This window comes from Mugil cephalus, chromosome 10 (genome assembly GCF_022458985.1).
Source record: "Mugil cephalus isolate CIBA_MC_2020 chromosome 10, CIBA_Mcephalus_1.1, whole genome shotgun sequence".
Taxonomy (NCBI): domain Eukaryota; kingdom Metazoa; phylum Chordata; class Actinopteri; order Mugiliformes; family Mugilidae; genus Mugil; species Mugil cephalus.
This window is the reverse complement of record NC_061779.1, coordinates 15,010,301-15,029,511: the sequence shown is the minus strand read 5'-3', so window position 1 is coordinate 15,029,511 and position 19,211 is coordinate 15,010,301. Positions and strand designations below refer to the sequence as shown.

At 45.0% G+C, this 19,211-nt stretch overlaps 1 protein-coding gene across 3 annotated transcripts in view; it reads right to left on the bottom strand.

The window, feature by feature from the left end:
- The window catches only part of roraa (RAR-related orphan receptor A, paralog a), a 172,645-nt gene that overhangs the window by 30,854 nt on the left and 122,580 nt on the right, over positions 1 to 19,211 (bottom strand). The window contains exon 1 of one of the 3 annotated variants that reach the window (XM_047595797.1): positions 13,814 to 14,618. The exons of the other annotated variants lie outside the window; for them this stretch is intronic. Coding sequence (XP_047451753.1) covers positions 13,814 to 13,844 — 31 coding nt within the window. The 5' untranslated portion in view covers positions 13,845 to 14,618. Of the gene's footprint in view, positions 1 to 13,813; positions 14,619 to 19,211 lie in introns of those variants that run through there. 3 annotated transcript variants of the gene reach the window in all.

Sequence of the window (19,211 nt, the reverse complement as noted above, 5' to 3'; positions counted from 1 at the left end):
TGCCGTTATAAAACTGAACGAAGCATATGCTCTAACACGGCACGACTGAATTAGCGACGCAAATTTTATGGTCAATTTGTAATGCAATCTTCAAAGCTGAGTGTTTATTTGCAGCTGGAATGAGCCTGAGAGTTTCTACTCCTGAGCATCATGAAGGATACTTTGACCACCTGGCAGCAGTGTAACGTATACGCCAGGACTAATATGGGTAATGTTTATTTTAAAAGGGAAAAGTGAGTCTAAAGGTATATAGCGTGATTTTGTCACACAGTGAGCTAGCAAGGCAGAGTGGAGGAGTTTTCTCATATGAATGTCTGTCTTTCCTCGGCTACAGTATATCTGAATTAGACCATAATGCAACCATGGCTCGGTCCCTGGGGTTTTCTTTGCCATTTGCACTGCTCACGCTGCAATCCCCCTGACGGTCCTGTTTATGACTGCTCTCCTATCAGAGAGCCGAGCGGAGCCAGGGACGAGCCTTCATTAGAGATTAAAGTGACCGTCACAAAGTCCAAAATCATCACTGCTTCCCTCGGCGAGGCGGGGGGAGACACTGAATAGACTTAAGCTCAACAGCGACTCTGTATCTGCCGGATCCTCTGCTTACCGCAAGTTTGTTTTCATCACGCGTCCATGAATTACATTCGGAGATGTTTTTTTAAAATTAGCTCCAATCAATCTTGTCATGTTTGCTGTCATAAAAAACGAGACTCGGTAAATACCATGCATGATACTATGGTGTAAAGAGAGCAGCGTTTGAAATAGTCATGTTTGCTAGTTGGCGTTATGTCAGGATCAGAGACAATTTTCCATTATACATGATTTCTGCAGAATTGACTTGCCTTTAGTGGTAAAGCTTAGCCACTGGACATTATACTTATAGGAATGAATAATATGAGACAGAATATGTGCAGCTGGATGGAATTCTTCTGACCATAACCCCGACCATAACCACTCTAGATGTGTCTTCCCCTTCCAGGCATTATATGCTCTGCACTCATCTGGTTCTCCCCCAAGCCCCTGCAATTTCACAAAGAAATACTAGTCTATTCTAACACTGATGTGGTTTTCAGTGGGAAAAAGTCACTGATGAGTTTAAATTCAGAAAATCTGAGTTCTTTCACACCTACACTGCAGGTAACAAAGAGCAATGTGACACGGGAAATAATGACAAACGGAGGTTAAACAAAGCAACAAAGACGTTGTGCACATTACGGCATTCCTCCCTCCATCAGAATTCTCGCCGCGGCTCCAGAACAAAGCCGCTATTCTCAGAGGAACATGAAAGACAGACACCTGTCAATCACGGCTGCTGTGACTCCATATTTCCTGTGTCAGAGGCTGCAGGATGGAGAAATGTGCAATATTCTGATAATATTTCATGCAAACTAATGCAAGTCAGAACACTTCCCTGCTGGCCAGAAGGAGGGGGAATGAGAACAGGTAATTATCGGATTGCCTCAAGGCAAGAAATGATAGAGATTGCAGAGAACGGGGATATTTAGCCCTGCTAATGAAGGCCCATGTTTTGGGAGCATTGGGAAAGGGGGAGCAGGGGGAAGCTAGGCTGTGGCTCAGCAGGAGGTAGAGCCTGATAAGACCGCCTTACATAATGGCCACATCCAGACCTGGCCGCTGTCTGGACTGAGGTTCCCTGTCCCTCACGTACTCTTCTATAAGATTGCCCGGGTGTTCAATTTCCTTAAACATTGCCATTTAACATGTTAATTGGCACCAAGCGGATTCGCAAACATCGAGGATGATGCTGAGATACGGCGAAATAATGGCCGCGGCGCAGATGGATGCAGGTGCAGGCAGTTTCTTTAGCATGTCAGTACCTGTTCTAATCACGGGGAAAAGACTTGAGTGATTTGACTGAAGGGTCCTCCCCCTTGGCCCAGTCTATTTAACCCCATTGAAGGGTTTATGTTTGCCCATCTCGGCAGCCTTACTTAAAGTGCTGAAAAATAAAAAGAGATTGCTTATTTTGTATATGCAGCACTTCCCCCGGACGGATATGAAAGTTTAATCACGGCATTAGGATTCACAGGCATTCCCTTGCTAGACCTGCTTGCAGACATCAGAATTGCTAATTTGCTGGTTTGCCCAGGAAGAGCTGGCTGGTGGTTGAGGAGGGGATGAATGGAAATAGGAGTCTGATTTGTCCAGATAACCTTGAACCCCAGCGCCGAGCTTCCTGTGGATGCGCGGAGCTCAATCAGTCCCTCTTTATCATGTTGATCTGAGCTGCTGTCCAGTTCCGCGGCCGGCGCAGCGCCACACTCGCTCTTACCTGACTACTCGGAGAGTGTGTCATCAGCCAGAATCATTTCCTGCTATCTGTGCTGCCTGTTCCGACACAGCCATTAACTTCTGCTGAAATGTCATGAATAAATACAGCAAAATAATTGCTTTCAACGCCAGTGTGGGTTCTGCGGTACGATCCCAATCAGATACCAACTTTAAGCCTTGACAAAAATCATAGTAATTGTGGCTCAGTTTCTAATCTGAATAATTAATTTTTATTGCCCCTGATGAGAATCCACTGGAGGCGCAGACATGATAAAGAAGAAAGGTCCTGACAGGGTTATGAGTCAGCAGAGATGTGAAATTCAAATTAGCCAGGCTAAGCAGTTCGGAGCTGATGCTGATTTGAGCGGACTCCGTGGTCAGGCCTACAGTACAGTACAAGAGCCCAGGGCTGAAAGATGGTGGAGTTACTCATGAGCACAGGTGCTTTATCAGCAAACCACATGCGAGGATCAGGTAGTAATAACTGCGAGCAGTTCTCTCAACGCGTGTCTATATTTACGGGGCGGATGATTAAATATTACAACACGGGCTAAAATCCCGTCTTCGCGATCGTCTCCGTCTGCGTGAAAAAGCGGCCGGAATAGCTCCTCCGTGGCGGGAGCTGGACTCGTGATATTAACCAAATTAAGGTGGAGATCTATCATTGGCAGCTAAAAGAGGGGAGCAGCGGGAGCAGAAGTCTCACTGTTTTCTGTCACTGCCTCAGCTGTGTGCACACACTCTCCTCGCGCACTGCCATCTTTCACTCAGCCAGGCACTTGCCTCCTCGCCCACTGTGCCCACCAGGCCCGGGCAGCACATGCCACTGCCAAACATCCATTTACTCTCCGCGGGACTCCCCGCGTATCTGAAGTGGGCTTGTCATTGAGACCTGTTTAGATTTTACTGCGCCGACTGCCGGGGCGCCCAGGTGAATGCCTGTTATTTTCGGCGAGCGGCGCGGCGCAACGCAACGCAAACGCGCGCGACGCACGTAATTAAATGCTTCATTTAAAACGAGCTTTGATAATTTGCGCGGCGACGCCGTGTCAAGCCGACGGACCGGACCCCCTGATGGAGGGTGGTAATTGCATCCCCGCGGAGAGGAAAGCGGCCTTTGAGGGTAGGTGTGGAATTATTGTGCGACACATGACCGGCGGATTCAGCCGTGGAAGCTGAAAAACACACAGCGCAGTCCCAATACAGTAGCCTTTGTGTACTTATGTGTTCAGGAGGTTCAAGCTGTGGGAGCAAACATACATTAATTTGCTAATATATGAGCAGCAGGACCTGATGACCAGAGATGTGTTCTCTCGACAAAGAATCCCACCTCCAACATCTTAGCCGGGGGGCAGGTTTAACGCTAACCTGCAGATGCTGCCTTTGTCTTTGAAGTGGAGCGATGGATGCACCAGAACAGATGGAGATGTTGGATGCTTTCAGGAATTATTAATGGCATGCTATGATCCCAAATGACCTTCAGCAAATAGTCTACCCAGCACACCGCAGCACACAGGCAGCCCTGCACATCCATATTGTATTTAGACAACACACCTGGGTCAATGAAGAAAGCACCAAGCCATCATTACTGTACTTCCAGCTCTACGGTAATCCATTCGGGAAGGTTTGCTTCCTTTTTTTCACGCAACGGCAGCGCGGAAAACATCCAATCACATTACGCACAATCGTATGTCTCAGGAATAGATTTGAGATTTATGCAGCAAACACACTAATTCCGTAAAGCCCAATTTGTTTCTTGCACAATGGGAACCATACACTGGAATTAATCTGCAGAAAGCCTTTCCTGTAGTTTTAAAAATAAACCTTCATCACTGGAAGCTTTTGTGGTTGCTCAAGGGATGTACTATTGTGACATCGAATCTATCTCAGAAACGTACACCGGTAACAGCCATAAAATGTCTGTTGCCTATGGATAACATTTAGTTCACAATGCGAACGGAACAACCTCTGGATTGCCTCTGAGCAGCCGAAATACACCACCCCTGCTTTTCCCCTTTATTTGATAGAGGCGATGTGAAAGAAATAAAAATAAAAAGTCGCAGAATCCCGTCCATGTGCCGAAGAGAATAAAAAAGGCTCCCAGCGCCGGAATCTTCGGGCCTTTGAAAGAGCAACGCTCAGACAGGTATGTAATTTTTGATTAAAAAAACTGACAGGAACATCTCACGCAGAAGTGTAATGACACCGTTTCACTACATCACGACAAAGTAATTGTTAGTAGCTAATATGAGAAGACGTTAATGATGTTGCACTAGTACTTCATGCTCTCTCAGAACTTTTTTTTTTTTTTGGTAAGAACGGATCTTTGTCAAATTCAAGCCCTTTGCCAAAGGAGCTCACAGAATTCTGATGGAAATAATCAGCACCAGGTAAATCTGTCTGTGTCGTGCAGCGTGGTGGAGTTTTAAATCGGTTTTGTGTGGTGATATTCCTGTGCTGACACATTGGTAGCCGTGCATTTTAAGTCAACTGGCAATTGCTGTTTTACATTAGCCCTAGAAATACGCAAAATCCAAATATCGCAATAAAAAACTGCCAATGGAAACACGTTTTGTCGCATTTCCCCGTTAGCGGAGATGACGCAGGGGGTCATGTGACCAGTTTATTTGAAGTCCGTCCTCCTCAAAGCGAAGCCTTGCGTGATCAGAATTTAAGAGAATTATGGGATATTATGAAACGAGACTTTACGAGAGTTACGGCTCGTTCGCAAATCACCTTTCAATGGACACACGTACAAAGCGCACTTGTACAAAAATAGAAATTTTATTGAGGATCCATTAAAAACTAATGGAAACGCAGCTGGATTGGGTTAAGAATATTGGTTTGCTAGGAATATGGTAAATATACAAGATTCACAAATACAACTAAGAATTAAAGAATAGTTTCTGATGCTTCAGATAGAAAAGATGATCAAGAGCAGACTGTCGTACGTATCAGCATTGTTTGCGTAATTATTCTCAGCTTCCGTAAAGGAGAGACAAAAGTACTGCACGGGCCTCACAGACGAATGGCGGAATAAGTCGATTGCCCATGACTCCCAATACGTCACATATAATTGCTTGCAGAAATGACTGGAATAAAGTCACTTTCGGAAGCGGAGGGTTGGATTATGGCAAGTGAGAGACAGGATTAATTTTCAATTGCTGTTAGGTTTATGCATCAAAGCTTTTCGGTTAGGTTTTTTTTTTCCGTCGTGGCTCTCCACCGTTTTCTTAGCTACGACAATGTCAAGTATCTTCAATACCTGAAGATTTACACACATTTCATTCACACGGCAACAAGAGATGGCATGGGCAAATGATGGTTGCGTTAAGCAACACCTTTTTTTTTTGTTCGGTTACATTTCCATGCACAAAAGAAAGATGCTTTTATGAGGTAGTGCCTCAGGTGCTCGGAGAAAAAAAAAATTACATATAATCTGCACAGAAGGGGAAAAAGAAAGGCCAATACAGCAAACATTTTACACCTGTATGGGTTTAATTGGGGTTATACAATTCCTATATTTAGGGGGAATTGTGGGCTATTAGGATGATTTAGGCAACAGGGCTGTGCAATGTTTGTGCTGCATCTGCAAGGTCTGCAGCCCTGGGTTTGTAGAGAATAAATACTGTGGTGCTACTCTCATAAGACACTGCCTGTCTTCAAAGAGCTACATCTAAGGGAGAAATTGATCAGACACTTTTTCTCACACTCGGTAAGAGCAGAAAGGAATAAATTATTTGAACGGTGTCTATCTCCTTCCATACCATGGCCTCTGATTAATTACCTCAGGGCTCGCTAATGAGAATTTGTAAATGAACACAATGTTAATCTACTATGTATACCATGTTTACTGGAGTTTGCTGAGGCTAAAGAAAAAAAACAAAATCCCTTATGTATAAATTATAATAATCCCACATCAAGTGAAAGAAGAAAATCCATGCTGAGATCAAAGCGGAAAGGCCCGACGTAATCATGTGTCAAAAGATCAAAAAACAACTTCCTTACTACCTCATGTGGGCAAGGTATGTCAGACGTACAGTAGTTCAGCTCTGATCATGCTCAATTTGAAAAATGTGCTTCCCCTACAGTATCGCGCTTGTGTTCATTTCCCCTCTTACCTTTAGTTTAACTACACAGGCAGATAGGATTCAAATGCAAATCCTGTGAAACTTGATAATATCGCTGGTGATTTTTCTTCTTCTTCTTTTTTTTTGTGTGTGTGTGTGTGTTGTCCTAACAAGACAGCGTTCAATGTATTGATTGCAATTTCAATGGGTGACAACAAGCAGTAAAGCTGTGCTGTGATGTGTTTGACAGTGGGTGACTGAGAATGCTCTGTTTGGGCAGATTGCTCTTCTATTGCCCCAAGTCGGGCATTAAAGGCAATAAAAGTGCCATTAGCACAGTGGGAACGTGAATGCCTCGCTCTCCCCTCCAACTATTGACAAAAACGAAACTTCGAGTCGACAGCTGCTGATTTGTAACTAAGTGACAGATCCCTGCGAGCAAATAAAGCAGTCTTGCAGTCTTTTTGCTAGAAAACTCTCTTTGTTTTCCTGTGACAGAAATCCACTGAACGGCACAAAAACCCTTAAAAGTTTACACAGGGATACATTTTTGAGGAGCTATTTATTTCAATTTATCTGATGCCTTTGTCCCGAGTATTGGATTGTGGGAGCTCGGAAAATGAGAAATGAGAGAGCTTTTTTTTTTTTTTTTTTCGACATCAAGGATGAAGATTCTTCTTTTGCCCAAATTAGGCTCCTGTAAGAGGGCGATCATAAGCAAATCTTCAGACTTTGAGCGAGGGTCTTTGCTGACGCTGCCGTTGTTAAGGCTGGACTAGGAGCTGACAAGGACCTGTGCTCAGCACTAGGAAAGCTCTCATCCAGAAACAAGAAGCCCAGGGGAACAAAGACAACAATATGCCAAAAAAAACCCCACTTGAAAACAACAAAACAACCCCAAAAAAGCCTCCAAAAGAGTCAGTGGTGGGTGATTGCCAGCTGCACTCCAGATTACCAGGCTCTCTGAGAGACTTTCAGCAATTGCTGAGAGCTGTAGCATCATCTCCAGCTCCTTAATCAGTTCTGCTAGGGAGGGATGGATCCTGACATGCAAAAGGCTCAGCATGATGGGGAATAAACTCATAATCAGCAATCAGATATTCCAGATTGCTAGAGGGGGCGGGGAGCTTATCTCAGATAGGTCAAGGATCTCTCAACTGCCAGTTAACCCCTTTGCTCCAGCTGGGAAACACACACACACACACAAATGTGCTCATTGTCTAGGACAGACATTGTTCAGTTGACTGTGATCCACTAAATTAGGATGGGGAGGCCGACACAAGCCAACTGAGTGCATTTTTCTTTGTCATACAAAGAGTTTCTGTTTCAAAACACACTTCTTGAGTTTTTAATGGGGTTGGGTTTCATTAAAGCAGCATGTCCCTGAATAAGCTACGTCTGTGGTGTCCCTTTAAACAAAGTTCATTGCCTTGCACATTCTCCCTCCTTTCATCTTTGTAATTAGCACTGAAGCAGCATTTCTTTTATTTCAAATGAATGCATGTGCATAAAAATCAATCTTAAGCAGAGCGTCCTGGCAAGGCTGTTTTTTCTTTGTTATTTATGATGAGAAATTCCTTTCATGCATCCCAGTTGGAGAGGGGAGCACCTTGCGCTCGGAAATTCGAGAGTTCATCGTGCTCGTTTGTTTCGCGTTCTGCCTGGTGGCGACATTCAACGGCGGCAAAGTTGGGAGGCAGTCGCAACTTCGGAACTCCGGGGCGCGGATAATTTGCGTCTCCCTTGAAGAGCACCCCCTAGTGCTCAGGAGGATTCGCCACTCGTCGCTCGCTCATCAGCGCAGGCACTGGATCAGATGAGTGTGAATGATGCCATCCCACAAGTAGAGCCCCTAATGGCCTCTGCTGGGACATGTAATCAAACGCCTAACACACTTCTCTCCCTTTTGTAATCAAGTGGCTGAGCGCATGTTGTGACGACCTTTGTTATAACGCTGCCTGTTCCCTCGTCTCATCAAAATTCCGTGCGCCTCTCATTTTTCATCCTTTCTTCCCCGCCACGATCCCTAGATGCCGCAGCAGCTCTCCAAGGAGCGGAGGGGAGCGTGCCTTAGTCTGATGTGACCTTTGACCCCTCCTCGTTCCCTGACTCTACAGCACACAGCAATTCTGCCCAAACCCTCACTGTTTAGTCTTTACTAGAAAAAAAAAGTCCACATGCAGCATCTGTTTCAACAAAGTTTATGCAACATGGCCACTAAATGACAAAGTCTTAGCAGCGGCCATCGCAGAGAGCTCCTTTTTAGTCACCACAGGTCACATTAACACCAGAGAACCGCTTCTCTGTTGTCTCCTTCGCCGGGCTGACGCAGGAGGAGGACGAAGGTGATAAAACACACAAACAATACCCCTCTTCTTGCCTGCTGCCAGCATGCTTGCCTTGCAGGGAGATCTGATTACAACTGAGAAGAGAGCAGCTTGGTGTTTCATGGAAAAGCAGGTCAACTGTAGAGCGCTGTCAGACCTCGGGAGTCACCGGCCTGATGGAGGAGGAGGAAAAGCTATCCGACAGGGTGGGGAGAGACAGAGGTTTGTCTCCAGCCGTACAGTAATGGGCTTTATTTACTCTCCCATTAGGAATCGAAAAGCAGAGGAGAAATGATGGAAGTGAAAGGACCGAGGATACGACTCTAGGGAAAGATGCATTAGTGTTGTCTGCCGTTGCTCCTCACCTTCTGCCTCTTTCGGTTTCTTCCCCATCTCCCTCCAGCGCGCACACAAGAGAAGGAAGGGAGCTGCCCCACTGCCAACACCTAAACTCCTTATGTGTTTTTCTGTCCTCAGTGTTCGAGTCAGACAAAACGCAAAATCAATAATGCTTTTTCTCCCCCATTTCCTCTTTGATGCAACTTCAAAAAGCCAATGGACAGCCCTCCAGAGGCACACAGAGGGAAAAAAAAAAAAAAAAAGCCAACGGTACGAAACACGCTCAGAATGAAAGTGCAGGGGAATAAAACTTCACCCTTCACTCTCTTAAAACACTGTTTACTTCTAAACCACGAGTGGCAAAGTATACGCGGTTCAAGCCAAGACATTTTTCATCTCAAATTACACATTAACACATTAATTATATCGACACAGAATATAACGGTCCCACACTGAGAAGACGCACGTCAAAAGATCTCATAACCGGAAATAACGAACCATAATAATTTAAATCAAAGGGTTTCTGTGAACAGGGACAGCAGCAAAAAATACATCCCTCCTCTGTTCTCTGTATATATGCTACAGAGGGAGTTATAGAAAAAAAAAATGAAAGTGAAAATGTTCTTCAAGTCCACGGACTGTGGTGTATGATTATCTAACGGGTGCTGACAGAGGAAGTATTCTATCAGCAGCTAAATGCTGCATGACAGGGAGACACTTCAAAGGATCTATAAGTGACTCCTGAAATACAGAGTGAAAGTAAAGCAGGAAATTACCTTTAAGTTAGAGGCATTTGGCTAAGCCCAGCTAGGTGGTTTACCTGACTGGAGAGCCAAATCGAGAACCCTGACTGAACTTGGTGTGAATGTTTCAGAATGAGCAAGAGTCCTCCGGTTGCAGCGCCATGGCTACCATGAGCGACTGCTGTTCGTCGCGTCCTGCTGTTTGATTGGACACGGGAGAGGAGAGGCGTTTAACCTTGCCTCTGATTGGACTAATCTGTCAAAACCACAAGGTGTGACTGACAAGACAAGATGACTGACAGAGCTGTCGGGCACCCCTTGCAGTGGCTCGGGTGAAGTCGCAGATAAATGCGCGTACAGTATAAAAGCTGTGTACCCGGATAAGGCTACAAAACGCAGTCGTTCTCTGAGTGAATTTGGATTCCTACTCTCGTCCTGATGAATTCGTTCATGAACTTTGCTGAGCTGTTTTAAATGCAACACATGCGTTTCTGTTTCAGCACACTGACGTGATATTTCCTTTTATGTGACTGATTATTATGCCATCTTACTGTGTGATATATGTGATTAATTAATAATTACATTCACAGAAACAAAACTGCTAATCATGAAGAAGAATCACAACACGATAAGAAACGCTGCTGCGAAATTTCAGTCCTGAACCCAGCGTCCGTCCCCGGGCTCCTCTACTCCCCAGAGTGCACCTCCATCTCTTCCCAACTTCTATGGAGCCAAATCAAAAATCCATGCTCTCAATGGGCAGTCAATATCTCATTAGCCAGTCCCTCTACACACAGCCGGGCAGCCTGGACGTTTGTCTCAGTGTGCACAGCGCAGATGGGCACACCTCACACACTTTAATAACCCGTGGGGACACAATTCCACTTCCTCAGGCAGCTCGAGAGAGGGCAAAAGCACACATCCTCTGTCTGTTTACGTGACTCTTGTTTGTTTTCGTGCCCGTTAGATTTTCACTGGGGCATGTTCCACAAAGCAAGGAAATAATATTATTTATAATACCATTATAAATTAAAATACAGTGGGTGTCATTTTATAATTGGAAATCAAATAATATAAATAAATTTAATCGCAGCCTAAACTGCATGCCTTTAAGATGAGAAAATATAAGAATGTATTTACTTTCTTTTAATAATTGGGTCTTTTATTTTAAATCCTTGCAGGTGACTTGTGCTATATTTGCCTTCACCTTAATCTGTGGCAATTTTATCCTTCGGCTCTTCATGTCCTCAGTCCCTAACTGGATAATAGCCAATCTTGTTAACCTCTGCTGTAATGTGCGAGAGCCTGGAGCACCGAGCGGTGAGCACTTCAATCGGCCACTGATGGAAAGAGACAAAGAGTAGCAAATCTACAGCAAATATTTACAGCCTTGTTAACATAGCCTTAAAGCGCCCATCACAAGATATTTGGCTTTACCTTCTCCAGGGCCCCAGAACATTTTTCACAGTCTAGTACACACTCGTGCTAAATCACATATTTATGTGCTGCCTGCATGCATGCAGCGTATAGTGGCTCACTGGGCCTCGCTTTCAACTACGCTGAAAACACTGTTGCAACAGTACAGTAGATCCTTTTTTTTTTTTTTTTTTTTTTCCGAGGGTTAATTATATGTACTCTGGATGTGGCGCACTTTTTACCTTTTCTATCCACACATCAAACAACTTTCTTTAATTATGTAATTGGAATTTTCATCTTAATTGTGCTGAGTAGGCTGGCTAATTTGCATGGGGTAATGAGAGGGATGTTTCCATTACAGGTAATTAGGTACTTGAGAGGCAGTGGTGTGGTAGAGAGGCTGAACTGGGAGGGAGAGGCGGGTAGTGGGGAGGTGGTGCAGGGTAAAGACAAAGCCACAGAGAGGCACAGAGATGTTTGTTATAATACATTAGCATTATTTGGAGGGTAGAGGATGAAAAGAATGAAAAAAGAAAAAAAAAAAGCACATGTATAATCACGTAGTAGCACACCGGTAAATACCCATTAATAAGTTACTGTGCTGCTTCACTGACCGTTTACGGGGTGACATTAAATTTAAATCAGTTTCAAATCATTTAGAACATTTTGATTTCCTTTCTGACGTTGCCCTCACAGTGTCCTGCAATGACACCAACGAACCACAGTCAAACTGAAAGTATCATGTGGGAAAACACAGAGATGAGGGAAACAACAAAGGTGAAAATGACAGCCCCGTCGATTTACTCGTCAAATTAAACGAATTCATAAAACCACGAAACAGCGTTCTTCCACGAGTGGCAGGGAAAGGAGGAATAAATACCTACTACGCCACGTTTGAAAGAAAGAAAACAGACCTGCTACTCAGTCACTTTTACCCCAACAATATGTGGTTTCATAAAACCCATCACTGTAAATCGCATGCAAAAGGACATTAGGTCAAAGGTCCTTTTTCATATGTGCCTCAGTGAAATTAAGATACAGGACCGCACTCTTTGTCAGCTTCTCACAAAAGGCTCCACTTCATAAAAGAATTCTCACACACGGTCGTCAACAAAAGAAAAGAGAAAGGACTGAAATTAATACGAGACACCACACAGCAGTCAGAGGTCAAAAAATATGCAAATACATGAAATAAATTTTAAGAAAATGTGTAAGGGTTCCGGTAAATACTACAAATATTGCTACAGATGTAACAGTATTTTTGCCTTCGACACGTTTTCACACGTGAATTTTATTTGCTTCATTTATTGGACGCAGAGGCACTTTTGAGGCTCCACCGCTTTTCAACTCTAGACATTTAAAAAGACACAACGCAAGTGAGCGTGTTATTTTTAGACAGGCGGGATAAAAAAAAAAGAAAGAAAGAAAAGAAAGAAAAGCAGCATGCACGAATCAAATTAATATTGGTGATATTTTCCTTTAAACGCAGAGTGACAGCTGCCTGTGCCTCACCGTGCTCATTGAAGGCTACTTGATTGTATCACGTGTGCGTTTGAGCACATACGTTCTTCTTCACGTTCCTCTGCGTGGAAGAATGGGAATGCATTAAGTGAGAAAAATGTGATTATGTGCATGCGTGTGTGCGTGTGTGTGTGTGTGTGTGTGTGTGCAAGCATGCATGGGAGAAGTGTGCGTCGCACTGCACGTCTGACTGTACGCTCGGCGTCTGTCTGCGCGGATGTGTGTGTGAACACGCACGCCTGTACGATGGAGGGGGTGGAAGGGCTGGGATTAAGCATATTAGATCAACATCACAGCGACTGGGAGGACCCAGTCCTGCTCTCATGGCCACACATGTAAACCCAACTACCCAAAAAATAGGTCAGTGGAACACAACACACTCGCATACACACACACACACACACACACACATGCACCGGTATCAACTCAAAGAATCACAGTCTGCCAGTAGCGCCAGAGCCTTGTCGCCCGTCTGCGACCCACGTTCAACACTGCCACACACATCTTCCTGTGGCACAGACACGTCCTCTGGACTGGAACAACAGGATTAGGAACGGGACAGAAAGGGATAGCGACAGGACCCCCCCCCTTCTCAACCAACCCCCCCAACTCACACGCACACACACTGCATGCTGCCTCGCATCTATGCCAAAAGACAAACAAAAAAAAACTAAAAAAAAAAAAACTTCTGCTTTGAAGCTCAGGAACTGTCTTGTCAGAGACATGTTAAAACTACACCGGTTGTGGTTTCCACAGTAGCAGAGAGAAAACACGCACAGTGCAAATAACACGCAATCTAAATCTAATACTACTATCTTTACTGTTTTTATAAGATAAGAGCTCAGCCTCTTTACAGACTTTAAAACAAAAGAAATCCTGTGCATGCATAAAAAAAAAAAGACACATCAGAAAAGCTTAACTGACTTAGACACAATAAGAAGCACTGTACTACTGTATCTCTCCCTCCCTCCTCTCTCTCCCTCTCACTGCTGTCACACTCATGCCTTGCAAATGAAATGCAAAGAGTTGGCAGGCTATGAATAGCGTAGCCGTACTTCCCTACTTGTTACTCCGGGTGCAGGATCAGCGTGCGCTGTGCTCTTACCTTTCATAGCTGAAATCACAAAATACATCATTAAGCTTCGAGTCCATAAGAGAAGAACTATCACCAGCGCAAAGCCCTCCACTGCTGTCTCAGCAGCAGCTGGCCAGCACAGCTCTGTCTCTCAGCCTCCGAGCATGACCACACCAGAATCCATGTGACTGTGACATCAGTGTTCATGTCTGACTGCTCCCCACCCACTAGCCTTTGATTGGCACAGCGTGCAGCCAGTAGGGGCGCTGAGAGCTCAGGCAGGGAAGCTGGCCCTCTTCCCACTGATTGCAGTCAGAGCTCTGTGCGCCGGCTTGCTAGACACAGCACACTCTAACTATCTTCCGTGGCTTATCTTTTTTAGTGCAAGGATAAAGTCAGAACCAGTTCTAGCAGACGGCGTTTTTATTTTTTTTTTCTTCTTCTTCTTCTTCTTCTTTTTCCCACATTCCTGTTCTGTACTCTCTTGGCTTTCTGCCTTTAGAAATAATTAAGGATGAAGAAAAAACGGGAAGAAATTTTAAAAAATAATATGGATAAAGGAGAGGCGAATAAATAAGAGAAAAAAAAAATGTAGAGGATTTGTAATTTTTCAGTGGCTCAATGATAGAAGCTCTCCTCCTGCTCTCTGCCTGTAGATATGAGCGATCAGTGTGAGGCCAGATGCCTGTGAACAGCGGTGGGCCCTGCGCAGAGGGGAGACGAGTGGAGCCCCAGCATCTTCTCCTGACCTCTCCGAGGGACCCGCACGCCCCTCTCCTCCTCGCACGCTCTCCCCGACAGGTGAGGAAGGGGAGATAGTGACGGAAAGGGTTTCGGATGATCCCCTCCGCCCCACAGCGGCCAGACGATGAGTTTCTCACTATCACCTCTCCCTCCCCCGCTCCCTCCCGCCGCCCCTCACTCTCGCCCCCTGCTTTCCATTCCCGTCGCTGCCGCTCTCTGCCGTCTCCCTCTCTCCTCCCCCTCTCCTCACTCATCCTCTCTCATATGATAATCTGTTCTGACTCCTAACCAGCTGCCTCTCTCTGATACAATATTCTGGTTTTAGTGCAATCCAGCCTTGGCCAATAACCATTTGGCATTTCCACGAATAAGCTGGTGCTCATATCATCTTGTCTCAAGGAAAAAAACATCACACAGCTTCGGCTTTAGACACTGCAATATTTCAAATCTAAAAGTTCACGGAGAGAAAAAAAAAAATATATATATATTTTTTTTTTACATCATAAATATTTCAGATTTAGAAATTTGGTTTTCACACTCTCTGCACTTTTAATAACCCTTCTCGAGCGCTGCATCTTTACCACAGAATTACCACACTCATATTAACAAAGCAATCACATACTTACACTCCTATATTGTTTCATATATATTGTTTGATGCCTTTTGCTGAACTCGATTCATTTAATAGCGGCATTCCTAACCACATAACGCACGGACTCAGCAGCTTGCGAACATAAATCTTCCCATGGCGACGTTTCATTAGGACATCTATGATCCATTAGAGTCACCGAACACATTAACTCAGGTTGTGTCAACAGCGGTCTCTTACTGCGCGACGCCTAATGAACAAAAATATCATTCGGAGGCTGATCGAATCAAATGGAGCGTGCCTGTGATGCAAACCCGACACACGCACACACACGAGTCACGGTGAAGCGACGTGACGTAACAGGCGGCGCAGTCGTCTCGTTTCGACGACGCCGTCCCCTCTCAAGATCTTCAAAGTTCACCAGATGAGTCAGGGCCGAGGCCCACGCAGGAACTTGTTTAACTGCCACTATCTGTGGTCGTCTCTCAGAAACAGGCTGCTGTATCGGTCTAGAACACACGCACACACACACACACACACACACACATGGAGGATTAACACCGAGGTACGGTTAAGGAGAAAAAAAAATAAACAACAAGACATGATAGCGATGGTTGAGTCTGTTGGCTGGTTATCTGTGAACATCTGAGAGGAGGAGAACACCCGTAGTACAATCTGAGCGAGCATCAGGAGAAAGTTGGAAGGAGTGCGTGTTTTCTATTCATCTATAATTCGCATGTGGGAAATAGATTTGGGAAAAAAAAGTTCGTCAGAAGTTGAGAGGGAACGTGTTCAGCGGCTACTTGTGTTCAAACAAAAATGTCACATGTAATTAAAGTCAGACAGTTTGAGACGCTCACGATCCCTAAACTAAACGTTATTCTATGGAGCAACGTGGAGACAGACGCTGCTCTGGCCCTGTCCTGTCCTTTTAAGCTACACAAACATTGCGCCTCCAGCTGTATATAATTGCGCTTAAAAGCCCAGTTCTCCCTAAGGACAAATGTTTCCCACAAAGCTGCTTCATTAGCTCCTGATCACACTCCTCCCGGACGGCTCCACATTACCGGTGACAGCATGCCAATACGCTCCTGATACGTGTTCATTAGAGCATTGATTAAGCCACAAAGTCACTGATGGTCAACTGTCTGTGCGTATTAAAGCGGCGACGACGCCGTGTAATCGATAGAATAATTTTACTTGATAATGTCTTTATACCCGGGAGTACAAAACAAGAAACTGTTGTGGAGGAGCCGTTGCGTTTCGGTCGATACGTTAGACAGTGAGCCGGAGCAGGCCCAGCGTGGCGCGAGTTATTCTGGCGGGTTTCGCGTCTCTCACTCCTCATGGATTAATTCAAGCAAATGTATTTACTGTAAACAAGCCCGGCGGAATGAAATTCAATTGAGATGTGGTACAGGACATCCACTGGTGCCCCCGGAGGAGAGGAGAGGATGAGACCTGATAATGGCCTCATTAGCAGTCTGTCAGTAGCCATTCCATGTTCAGCCTCACCACGCAGCTGATCCACGTTAACTCTTCAAACTCCGCGCCGGCCCCCCCGTCGAAACCTGTCGCCTTTCAACCCCGCGGCGCGAACCGAGTTTCAGGCTTCCTCGTTTTGCGTCCCCATCCCTGTTGCGATTGCGTTTTTGAGAAGGAGCCGAGGCTCATATTCCTTCCGCGGAGCCACCCGGGTGTTTGGGAACCGTGCAGCCAGCCTGAAGCAGCGGTGGAATTAACAAGCTCCAACAGGCACTCCATGAAAACAATACAGATCAATTTAATATAGATGCCAAGGAGTGGAGGGCATAATATTAGAACCATAACAGCGCCGGCCCACACCACACAATCATAAACCAATTTAGGGCCATTCCAGGCAATTTCCTGGGGGCTTCCACTTGTGGGAAGACTTCAATAAATCACACAGACAACAAAGGAAATATCTATTTCAGTGAAAATAGAGGACACTATTGGGTTATGTCCAGAGGACTGCGGAGGGTTGCATTTAAAGACAAGTTTAAATAAGAGCGGTGAGAGTTTAAAAACATACCGCATGCCTCTGCTGTGCCAGCGTTATGTGTAGCTACAGGAAATGCTGTTAACTCATTACAACTAATGGATTTTCCACACAGCAGCGCAAAGTGTTTCATGGAGTGAGGTAGCAGCTGTAGGTAAAGATTTTTTTTTTTTTTTACAATTTTTTCCAGTTACACTCCCATCAAACCAGTAGTGACTAAACAAACTGCCCGTCGTACTTTATATGCACAGAAGCCATGGGGCCAAATCAGCACTCGTCTCTCTCCATCCGTCACTAAATACATGCGTGCGCACAACCAACTCAATATTTATAGAATAGCAGGGTCAAAGGGAAGAGATATGAAAGCATATCATTCCTACATAGGTGAAGAACGCACCTGTCAACTGTCATGTAATCAGAATCAACAACACAGTCCTTATAGTGAATGTTTGACAAGGCTATAGCCTTTTGTTTTACTGCCAGGGTTATTTATGGAGCTAAATTTAAATATTCCTTTCAAACAAACATAAAAATGCAAGTCTGTAGTATTTCAAAATCAACTGAATCATCGTGCTTTTGTCTGGGATGATTTTTACGTAAAAAAGGCCAAATCGTTCCTTGCAAACTGACCAGGTCTCGCGTAATTTAGGACATTCAATGACCCCTTGAAGGTGCGAGTGAGGTGGTGACACTATTCCGTCACCATTTTTTTGTTTTGCAGCAGTTAAGTTGACGCTTTTATTTCTGAGAAAGGTTCAACTTGTTTCCTGAGCACTTCGACAGCGGCAGAATGTCACCACCGGAGCTGGGTGTTAAATAGTTTGACACGGCGACGAATAAAATGAAACAAAAATAAAATAAAATAAAACAAAATACAATAAAATATGCACCTCCTTCACAAAATGATTGAATAAAGACTCATTTAAGTCAGGGCCACTGGTCATTTTATTTATTTGGCTCATCAGACGAACAGGCAGCGGTGAAGAGAGCTCAACGGCGCTGCCGGAGCGGTATCGTATGTCTCACAGAACAATTTCTCAATAGATCAATAGAAATCAGATTCAACAATGAATTGCACGGCGTGTCTTTTGTGTGCGGCTGCCCTTGGGGACAGAGAGGAAAGGGATAGGAGGATAGACAGAGAGGGAGCGAAAGGGAACGAGGAGAGGAGATTATCGCAGGCATGGCAGCCTGTGTGAGAGGCTTAGCTTGGCTAGGCAGGGAGGTGGAACCCTGTGAATTCTAATGAACTGGCAAGACTCCCCCCAAAACCCAGCTCCATCTCCGTGGCATGAGGGACGATAGGAGGGAAGGAGGAGGTGATTAGGAAGGTGCGGCGCCTCTGTGGCAAACCAAACAGAGCAGGTCATTTTCCGTGTGATAATTATGGCTATAACCAGGCATGAGGGATTGGTAATGGACCTGCTTATTCTTCATGCGCTGCAAAGGCAACCGCTGAGCCTGTCGAGGGGGCAACGCACGATGATGTGTCTTTTTTTTTTTCTCTTAGTAGGGTGACTCCGGTAAGAGTCGCGGTGGCTGTTGAAAAGGGCAGCAGGGGAACTTGGCCTTTGAGGGAGAAGTTAACGAATGAACTTCATTATTGAGGAGCATACCAGGGAGACCCCCTGGAGTGCGTGATGTATTACCCAGCGTCAAACTTACACACTCCCCCCCCCACCAACATCACCGGCATAGCCCGACATCAGCTCTGGGGGGAGGCAGGCGCGTAAACTAAAATAGTTTAACCTTCTGGCTTAAGGCTAGAAGGAAACAACAGAGAAACAAAACAATCCCGAGGATTTGGATCAGAAACCTTTAACACGCCGTTCTTCGGGTTGAGCTGAACAATTTCACAATTAAATTAAGTAAATTATAAATGAATAATGAGCCAGCGCCTTCTCTGTGACTGCTCAGCGCGGGGACCCTCAGAAGAAAAACATTTTTAGCTCAAATTAACACATATTTAATGTTCTCTCTGTGACTTCAGGTGATGCAGTTGGTCCAGCGAGGCACTCCAGATCAACGCAGACTAGATTACTCTCATTTATGAAAAAGCAGCTCCGTTCAAGCAT